The sequence below is a fragment of the Cygnus atratus genome, chromosome 1 (assembly GCF_013377495.2).
Source record: "Cygnus atratus isolate AKBS03 ecotype Queensland, Australia chromosome 1, CAtr_DNAZoo_HiC_assembly, whole genome shotgun sequence".
NCBI classification, from domain to species: domain Eukaryota; kingdom Metazoa; phylum Chordata; class Aves; order Anseriformes; family Anatidae; genus Cygnus; species Cygnus atratus.
The window spans coordinates 111,079,683-111,089,988 of record NC_066362.1 but is presented as its reverse complement, the minus strand read 5'-3'; the positions used below and the strand labels follow the sequence as shown (position 1 = coordinate 111,089,988).

General features: G+C 58.8%; 1 protein-coding gene across 1 annotated transcript; it reads right to left on the bottom strand.

Annotated features, from left to right (window-relative positions):
* Positions 1–8,113: 8,113 nt before the first annotated feature.
* On the bottom strand, positions 8,114–9,010 carry OLIG2 (oligodendrocyte transcription factor 2). Its single transcript, XM_035545965.1, has one exon. It carries the CDS (start codon positions 9,008–9,010, stop codon positions 8,114–8,116), a length of 897 nt encoding a protein of 298 aa, XP_035401858.1.
* Between the last annotated feature and the right edge of the window lie 1,296 nt (positions 9,011–10,306).

Genomic DNA, 10,306 nt, shown 5'->3' with positions numbered 1-10,306 from the left:
CACTGCCCCTGGGCAGCCTGGCCCCGCAGCCGCCCGCTGGCAGAGCCCCGCGCCCAGGGCCGGCACAGGCACTTGTTTAAGCATCGTGGGTGCCCTTGCCGCTCGCTTATTCCAGATGGTTGACGTGCTGGGTGAACAATAGCAGAGACAGCATGGCAGGGCACTCGGCAGAAACCTCCCCCTGCATACAGAGCAGCGCAGGGCTGGTGATGGGCAGCCCAGTGCAGGGCTGAGGCTGTTCCCATACGGATGAATTACCTCCCTGTCGCTCGGGGGGGGGGAGATGTTCAGCCAACGGGACAGTCCCGGGACAGGAGGCGGTGGGGATTAGCTCACGCAGGCCTTTGTGAGGACAAACAGACCAGTTTTGTTTCCTTCAGCAGCAAACCTGGAAGAAGTATGTTTTGGACTCCTGATGGAGGTGTCTGAGGAATTACGCATTCTGCATGTGCGTGTGTGAGCAGAGAACAAAACGGCTAATAAAAAGCCTCTAACTTTTCATCCACTGCCTTTTCGTGCTGGCACACGTGGCACCCTAGGGCAGCTATTTGCTAGCGCTGTTTCTAATCTAGTCTGGTTACTGACTGCTGATTTGAAAGCGCCAAAGTGGCATTAAAATTATCCATGTCCAAACCTTCCCTTGGCTCCCTTCATACTCAGTTACCTGGTCCATGGCGCCTTTGTGACCCTGCATCTTCCTGACCCCACCTGACCCACACTTGTGCCCAAGGAACAGAGGCAGGTGAGCGGAGCGAGGTGAACTCTCACCAGCAGCCTTGGAGCCAGGACATTTGCTCCACACCGCCTTTTGCCACCACCCGGAGTAGCAGCCCACCTCCGAGGTCACCACTGAAAACTCGTGGAGGAGGAAGAGTAGGAAAGCTTTGCTGGCTGGCTCATCCTCATGACCATGCCACTGACCAGCGGCAGAAGGGAGAGCGTGGAAAGCAAAGTCCAGGTGATGAAACCTCCGTGCTCTCCAGGTGCTGCAGTGGTGCTTGTCCCAGTGTAGAAGTGTGGCTCCTCACCTGGGACCTTACGGAGCACATCGGGACTTTGGGGCTGCTGGTTTGGAAAGATCAGGTGGAGGTGAGGGGGAGATCTATGCTGCACCAAAAATACTCCAAATGCTGTAGCTTTCCTCCTCTTTAAGAAAAACACACAACCGGGGCTTGTTTCTACCTTCTCTAAGCTGTCGTGTGTGGACTATTGATGGGTGAACAGGTCGTAAATTCCCACCAGCTGCCCCACCTGGTTTCCCTGTGCTCTCTTACTGGCGTGACAAGGGGGCTGATGGCACTCCTGCCCCCTACCTCCCGATTGCTAGGACCTGGCTTGGCCCAACCTGCCTTCAGCTGGAGCGCCCTGCAAACGGGGCCACAGAGAGTGATGCTGCAGAGGCACTTGAAGCTGGATGCAGGGATGGGTTTTTGCAGGCTGGCAGCCAAATTGCACCGCTGGGGTGTTTCGGAGGGGGTCTGCTGTCTGTGCAGACGGTATGGCAGAGGCAAAGGCTATTTTCCTGAAGCTCTGCATGGTATCTGCAGATCTGATGCTCAGAGTACATGGAAAAGCCGCTCTCACTGAGCATTTTTCTTTTTCTTTTTAATTTTAGGTCACCTTCAAACAACCTTGTGCTCTGCGTAAAGTCAATGTCGCTGGAGCGGGGAAGGAGAAAAGGAGCAAAGCCAGCCTCAGAGCACTACGGGTGCACGTCTGCAAAGCAATTGTGCTGCTTTTGGCAGTTGCAGGTGACAACCCTACCAAGCGCCCAGGAGCAGATGAGAAGTTTATGGGCTGTTAATAAACTGTAACCAATCGGTGAATGCTGCCGGGTTGTGTTCAAGCTGTTTGGGGCCACAGGTCCTTGGGAGAGCTTGCACTTGCTCTGCCTTTATTTCAACGTAGCAGAAACATTAAAGCATGTGGCAGACCCTTGATGTTTGTTACAGTGAATAGACATATGTCCCTCACACTAGCATGTAGAATATCTAATTAAGTTACACAATGATAGCTTATACCCAGGGGCAGTCGCAAACAAGACGCTGTCACACTCTTAAGAACACAAACAAAATGAAAATTGCCTCTTTATACATTATAATGAATATGTTTTCAATACATTAAAAGTTCATTTACTAACAGACTCAGTATGACCGAGCAGATTTCTGCTAATATCATTTCGTTTTTCCGAAGGATCAGTTTGTATGGTTAGGATTAGGGGCAGGTTTGTTAATGAAGCTACTGAGCGTTTTTCCCCAATGGACTTGAAATAAGAAATGAAATCTTAACTGTACGTTTACTTGTGTTGTCTCACGCAAATCCCGCTCTCGAGAACCCCACCTCCACGGGGCTTCTCCCTTCAGCAGGATGCACGTGCTGTGGATCTGTGCTTGGCTTTCCCCTGTCTCCCCTCTTCTTAATTAGAATTTTGCATCGTTGCATGCAAGAGACAGTCACCCTCAGGCTGGATTGCTTCAGAGGTTATTTCCCACTTTTGGCCTGGTGGTACCAGATGACAAGTTACGGAAGGGCTTGAGTAACACTCAAGGTGTAAGTCCTGTCCCTGCTCAAGTTTTCCCATCAGCATCTCAGATGGGTGATCCATCTTTCCTTCCTTCCTTCCTTCCTTCCTTCTTTCCTTCCTTCCTTCCTTCCTTCCTTCCTTCCTTCCTTCCTTCCGTCCTATTCCTCTTCCCACCAGAGAACTCCATTCCCATTAAAGGATTTTTACACTTTTTCTATGTGGGAATAATTAAATCGGTTAAGTGTTTTGTGGGCAAAGTCTCCAGGTGGGGAGGGAGGTGTATGGGCTGATTCCTGCAGACCTTGCCTTGGTTAGGTGTCACTAAGCCATTCCCACTGCGTTGGTGACACGTGACAGACACACACATGCTCAAGCAAAGCCCATCACTTCTATTTCTACCTTCAGCATAAAGGAGATGGGAAAACTGTTGCTCCCTGGGAGGTTTCTTCCCTTCCTTCCCCTGCTTCTAGTCAAACTCTTAAATAAGGGCTGGCTTTCAGAGGACACCTGCTGAAGGCTCACTCGAGCTCAGCTTCAGGTGGCTTGGGCTGGCTGTCCTGGAAAGCGAGGTCCCCAGATCACGTCTGCCCTGTACACCAACACAGCGCCCTTGCAGTTTTCTTTTCCACTGCAACACATTTTTTTCAAAGGGGTTGAAGGGAGGGACAAAAGAGCAAAGGAGGAAATTTCCCAGTGCAAAGGAGAAAATCTCCCTTCCACCTCACCTGAGCTGCACAGCAGAGCTGGGTTGTTCCTCCAAGGCTGGCGGCGAGGAGCAGAGGGTTTGCAGAGAGAAACTTGCTGGGATATTCAGCGCAGTCCCGAATGAAGTGTAGGGGCTGGAAGAGAATCACTGTGACTGCTTTTGGAAACAGCCTGTAGCGTTTCGGTGCCCATGGCTCATACATCTCCTCGCCCTGTTACCTTAGGCGCAGCAAGCCAGGTTCTGCCCAACTGACTCCCGCAGAAAGAGTAAAACAAGCCCCCGGCCAGAAAACCTGCTAATTTCCTACTTCAAGGGATTTTTCTTATAAAAGTGACTAGAATTGTGCCTGCTTTTGTTTAAAAAAAAAGGAACTTTTTTTTTTTTTTTTAGCAGACAAAGATGCGTATAAATGTGTCTTATACATATATGTATATGTCTTTCTGAAAATAGCATTTAACAAATGCCTTCTGCATCTGCAGGATTCTCCAGCAATCCTGACACTGTGATCAATCTGCAGCCTGGTGATGTTTGGTGACAGTGATTGATTGATTTTCCCTGCTAATAGGATCAACATTGGGAATATATTAAAGTAAAAGGCACACTTCTGACTTTGAGGGAACACCCCGTGTATTGGGCCTGATCCAATTGTATTGGTTTTGGCAGCAGGATACAATGATTGATGACAGGCAGGGTGTGGAGGGCTGCCTGCGAGAAGAGCCCGGTTCCCTTAGCGGTCCCTCCATGTGCATGACACTGGCTTCCTGCTGGGACGGGGACACGCATAAGAAGGGACAATGGAGCAGGGTGGCCCATCCAGATAACCTCTTCTAATGCATATGGTGAGATCTGACCTGCCAGTTCAAGAGGAGAAGGCAAAAAGCTGATGGGAAATTAATTCTCAGGAGTTTGTCAAGACATCTCCAACAAGTGAAGATAAATGGCAGAACAAAACTTCTAAAGATAATCCCAAGAATAGGGATGAATGAAAGAGGGAAACACTAGTTTGCATTTACATCCATCTCTTAGGGGAAAGGGCTCGGGGTAAGCACTGCGCTTTCGGAGGATCCCGACCCCGTGTGCAGCCCTGTGCTGCCTGTAGCTCCTGAAGCGATCGAGCACCGCGGGGTGTTGGGGCCGCGCACGTAGTGGGCAGCCCACACGGTCACCTCTTTCTGTCTTTTCCTCAAGTGGATGGACTGGGAGCTTGCAAAAAACCTTTGGGTCCAGTCATGCTGCTGCTGAAATCGATGCCGAGCATCTTGACAAACATGGGCGACGCCGATAACGCAGTGAAAATCTGGCTTTCAGCTGCGTATTCAAAGATCCCTGAGTGTTCAGAAATAGTCTGGGTAATGGAGAATCACCGGGCCTCAGGTCCTCATCCCACCTGAGGTCCCCATCCCACCTGAGTTCCCCATCCCACCCAGAGGTGGAAACCCCACTGACAAGGGGGAACTGGAGCTACAGGACAGTGCTTCAAGAGGGGTGTCTCGGGCCTGCTGGCATTACCAGAGGCTGTTGGCTCCTGTCACATAGGTGCGTGCAGGAGCAGACCAGCACCCACCACTTCTTCTGTGCTGGGTCCGCAGACCATCAGGGTCCAGGGGACATCAGCCTTTCATCTGTGGAAGAATAAAGAGCAGCCCTAGCCCCTGGGCAGCAAGGAAAGGGCATCTCAGGCCTGTGCCACAGCCGTAGCTCGCACCCTGCCACTTTACCCTGTGATGTCCCACGTCCAGCGCCTGGCCCTGGCATGGGAAGGCTATGGTGATGTCCAGAGGGGATGAGAGTGGGGAAAAAATGGGGATTTCCATCTCCAGTTTATAACTAAACGTGTGTAATCCGTGCTTGTGTATCTTGCTGTGCCAGCGTCCCCTGCCCAGAGCAGCCATGGTTTGTGCGAGTGAGGTGTGGACGAAAACGCAGCGCTGCTTTCCGTGAAAAGCTGCTGGAGGGGATTTGGATGCTCACAGCAAACATCATCCCAAGGAAGAGGGAAGGGAGCCCAAAAACCTGCCCGCAGCCCTGAAAGGTCCCAGCCCAAGGGCGAAACTGGCAACGAGCAGGGCCAGTGCTGCGGGTGCCTGGCTGCTGAGGAGGCTTCCCCCGGGCAGTGTCAGTCTGTCGTGGGGCATCGGGGTGTTAATGTGGAGGAACTGCCCCTTCCCTTCCCCTGGGCTTCCCCGAAACGCTGCGTTTTTCTTCCTAAAATGTGCTGCAGCCTCCGGCTGTCCCTCTCTTCTCTTTCCGCAAGGTGCCTGGGGTGGGCAGTGAGGAGGGGAAGGGGGAAAAGGGCAGGAGAAAGGGGAAGCGGGGCGTTTCTCCCCCACCCCGGGCACAAGAAACCGCAGCCCCCTCGGCCAAAGCTGCCAAGGGCAAACGAAATCGCCCCCGTTCCCCTCCCCGCTGCCTCCATCCCACCTCCCCCGGCGCCCTCCCCGTCCCCCGGGGTCCCCGCTGCTTCCCAACCAGGGTTTGGGGGGTTTGTTGGGGGGCTGCCGGCTCCTGGCCCCGCTGGAGGCGCAGGTGACCCCCGCCGGTGATCGCAGAGCATATGGGCTCTGCCCCCTCCCCGAAACCCTATCCGGCCGGGGCCGCGGCTTAATCTGCCGGCAACGCGATCGGGGGAGCCCTGCGGGGCACTCGGTGCTGCAGGGGAGCATATGGGGAACGAGGCCGGCTGGGGGGGGGGGATGTGGGGTGGGGGGTTGCCGGGGGCCCGGCTGAGAGCCTAATTTCATTTGCAGGTAGCCCAGGAGGAGGGGGAGCGGAGGGCACAGCTGGCGGCTCGCCCCCGGGGCTGGGGCCGTCGGGGGTCGCCGTGCCTTTTTGGGGGGGACGAGAGGCCCCAAAACCGACTGGCAGCGGGCAGGGGGCTGTGGAGGGGGCGGCGGGCAGGAGGCTTTTTTGGGGAGGGAAAGCCGGGGTGCCCGTGCTCCTCCTCGCCGGGGCGGTGCTGCCGTCGGGGCTCCCCGGGGCCACCTGTTGGTGCTGGGCAAGGGGCTTTTTTTTTTTTTGGGGGGGGGAGGGGGGGGAGGCAGACGAGCTGGATTTCCCGGCTTCTGGCCGCTGCCGACTTTTGCATCTGTCAGGGTGCTAATTATTGCCTTTAATGGAGACAAAGAGCGGCTCCTAATGATGCTCCCTCTAATTCTCACCTGCTCCTGCCCTCCTTCCGCAGCAGCGCTCCCTCGCCGGAGCCCTGCTAATTGGGAGAGCTGCTCCGCTTAGCGCGGGCGGGGGGGGGGGGGCAGGTAGCGGCGGACAGGGGGTGCCCAGGGCCCAAACGCGGGGGGCTGCAGGTCAGGAACCGGCTGAGCCACAGGGCGAAGCGGCCCCGTGACCCGCTTCGCTTTCCACGCGTTCACAAATCCCCCCCCGAATCCGGATTCGCGTTCGTTCCGCGCCCGCAAAATTCCCCCTCGTCGGGGGATGCCCACCGAGGTGGGGGCACTCGGGATGCCCCCGTGTCCCTGCAGGAGCACGGAAGCCACCAGATGAGGGTGAGATGTCCCCTGCCCACATTTCTGGGCAAAGCACCGTCGGAGCACACACGGGGAGGGCTACTGCCGACCTCGGGGGGGTGGGAAAAAAATAGGAGCCCCTCTGCGAATATTTTTCCTCTCCGTGGGTTTTTGATCGGATGGGTTTGGATGAAGGTCAAGCGCGTGCAGGGAGCAAACGAGAAGCACGTCGCGAAATTTACTATTTCCTCTTTCCTCTCCCCGAATTAATTTTTAGCTCTTGCCAAGGTGTAGGCAAAAAAAAATAAAATAAATAAAAATTTGGAACTCGGTGGCACTCGTTTGGTTCCCTGCCACCCTTCACTCTGCGAGGGACGAACGAGACGAATCGGTTTCGACCAGCCCGCGAAGCAGAGCAGCAGGAAACGGAGGGACCCCAAACCTCCCCGTCCCCACCCCGCATTTCGGCTGGGGATCCCGCAGCGCATCCCGCCGGGCACCGCCGCATCCTCCCGACCTGCCTCCGGGCGGCAACGAGGAGAAAAATGCCACTTATTTAAAACGCCTTTTTTTTGTTTGTTTGTTTTTTATTTAAAATCTCAACAATGGATCGCCTTTTTTTTTTTTTTTTTTTTTTTTTTTTGCAACCAAACGAGTAATAAATATTATTTAGCAACTTTTTTTCTCTTTTCTTTTTTTTTTTTTTCTTACAAAAATAAACAGATGATAAAATCTCTGCGAGGGGGCAGTGATAAGAAAAGTTGTTATTTTCGGAAAGAAGCCCAAGCTCTCAGTATTGCAACACGGACGGCGTGAGAGAGAGTTCCTACACGGGAAGAGCGTTAAGGAGTACAAACTTTGTTAAGGGCGGCGGGAACGAAAAACGTGTTATACGATAAAAATAAAATTAAAAATAAAAAAGGGAAAAAAGACGGGAAACGGAAAAAAAAAACAAAAACAAACACCACGAAGCAAACCAACGAAATCAGCGCAGACCAACCCCTTATTCATTCATAAGGCTTACACAGTACAAGTGCACGGACGGAAAGCTCGGGCTGCCGGCGAGGGGTGTATGTACAGAGCCCGAAGGAGAGACGAACCCGAAAAAAAGCAGGACGGGGGGGCCACGGGGGGGCCGAGCCACCTCCCCGGCCAAACTCGCACCCGGGGCTCCGGAGACCGCCGGCGCCGGGCAGGATGCGGCCCGGAGGGCGCTGCCGGGGGGGGGGTGCGACCAAACAAGAGGAGGGGCGACGGGGGGCGACCCCCCCCGGGTTCGCTTCCTCGGTGTGCGGCCAGCCCGGGACCGCTTCGCCCTCCTCCCCGAGTCCCGGCAAGAAAAGGGGGCGCGGGTGTCGGGACGGGGTCCTCCCGGGGGGGTCCCCGTTGTAGGTCCTGGGCGCTCCGGGGCGGCCCCCCTCATTTGGTGTCGGTGGCCAGTCTGGGCAGGCTGGCGGCCCCCATGCCGGAGACGTGGTGGTGCGGGGGGGCCGACACCTGGCACATGCTGCAGGGGCACGGCATCCCCCCCCAGTGCTGGAAGCCGCTGCCCAGGGGGGCGGCGGCGGCGGCGGCGGCGGCGGCGGCGGCCGAGGGCGACTTGAGGAGCCCGTGCGGGGGTCGGATGGAGCTGACGGCCGAGAGGCCGGAGCCGGGCAGGGAGGCGCTGGAGACGGCGGCGGGGGGCAGGATCGGGTGGTGCACGGGGTGCGAGGCGGGGTGGCCCGGGTGGCCGGGCAGCGGGGCCGAGTGGGCGCCCATGCCGCCGGGGCAGGCGGCGGGGTGGAAGCCGGCGTGGTGGCCGCCGTAGATCTCGCTGACCAGGCGCTTCATCTCCTCCAGGGAGTTGGTGAGCATGAGGATGTAGTTGCGGGCCAGCAGCAGCGTGGCGATCTTGGAGAGCTTGCGCACCGACGGCCCGTGCGCGTAGGGCATCACCTCCCGCAGCCCGTCCATGGCGATGTTGAGGTCGTGCATCCTCTTGCGCTCCCGGCTGTTGATCTTCAGGCGCAGCTGCTGCAGCTCCGGCTCCGTCATCTGCTTCTTGTCCTTCTTGGAGGACGACGACGACGACGAGGACGACGAGGACGACGAGGACTTGAAGCCCAGCTTGTCCACCACCACCACCCCGGCGGCGCTCATGGCGCTGCGCAGCTCGGCGCTCAGCTCCGGCGGCGAGTCGCTCTGCGTGGAGCTGGACACGGTGCCGCCCGTGAAGCCCCCGCCGCCGCCTCCTTTATTCCTGCCCGGGAGGAAGAGCTCATCGGGCTCCGGCGAGGAAGGGCGGCTGGAGACCAGGCTGGCGTCCGAGTCCATGGCCCGGCAGGCGGGACGGCGGCGCTCACCGGGCTGCCTGCGGGAGGGGAGAGAGGCGGGGGGGCGGCCCCGAGTCAGCGCCCGCCGCCGCTCCCCGGAGCCGGGACGCCCCCACCGGGCCCCGGCGGCGGCTGGGGACGGTGCCCCGGGCGGGGCCGGCCGCGCTGCCCGCCCCCCCCGAGCCTCCTCCCGCGGGGCGCCCTCGGGGGGGCGCCTCGCGTCCCGTCCCGTCCCGTCCCGTCCCGTCCCGTCCCATCCCGTCGCGTCCCGTCCCGTCGTATCCCGTCCCTCCGGTGCCCTTACCGTGGCCGTGGGGAGCGGCGCGCCGGGACGGGCCAGCACGGCAGCAGCGCGCACCTTGCGGCGCGGCGGCGGCGGCTTTATAGCCGCGCCGGGGAGGAACAATGTCACCGGGCGGGGGGGGGGCTGCGCCAATCGGCGGCGGCTGGGGGGGGCCGGGGGGGGCCGGCTGATGTCACCGGGGCCGGTCCGGACCGATGGGGCGGGCGGCGGGGAGAGGGGCGGGGGGGGGAAGCGGGGACGGGGGGGGCACCGGGGGACCGGGGGACGGGGGGGGAGACGGGGCCGACAGCAGCGGGGGGAGCCCCGCGGGGGGGCGCGGGAGGGGGGAGGGACTTTGGCGAACTCGATACCAAAAGGCGACAATGACAGCGCCGCCAACAGCTGTTGGGGGGGACCGGGGGGGACCGGGGGACGGCACCGAGCAAACCCCGGCCCGGCCGCCGCATCGCACGCCGGGCTGCGCGGCTCCCCGACGGCGCGTCGGTATTTGCCGGTGCCCCGCCGGTTCCCGTCCTGTCCCGTCCCGTCCCGTGCCGTGCCCTCGGGGCACGCTTCCCCCGGCGGCTCGCCGTTATTTCACTTTTTCCCTCCACCCCCCCCCCCCCCGAGCCCGGCCATCCCCGAGGTTTCGGGGCTCTCCCCAGCCCGCAACGCCCCGGGGAAGCGGGCAGCCGGAGCGAGGAGCGCAACGAGCCCCGAGCAGCCCCTCCGGCGAGAGCCAAGCAGCGGGAGGGGTGGGGGGGGAGAAAAGGAAGAAAAGGCACCGCCAACAAAACGGCCGCAGCATCCCTCCCGGCTCCCCGCTCGCCCCCAGCCGCATTTGGGGCCGCCGCTTCCTCCCACAGGGGTAAATCCCCCCCCCCCCCCCCCGCCCCCTCCGCCTTTGTTGCATTATTTTTACACCCGTGTGTTTCCCAGCTGGCTCGGCAAAGCCTCAACCATCCGTTAAATATGTATTTAAAACGTTAAGAAGTGAAGCGTGGAAATGTGTTT

Bases quoted from the DNA above. Each gene is read 5' to 3' on its own strand.
- OLIG2 (XM_035545965.1), bottom strand. From the start codon at position 9,010: ATGGACTCGGACGCCAGCCTGGTCTCCAGCCGCCCTTCCTCGCCGGAG.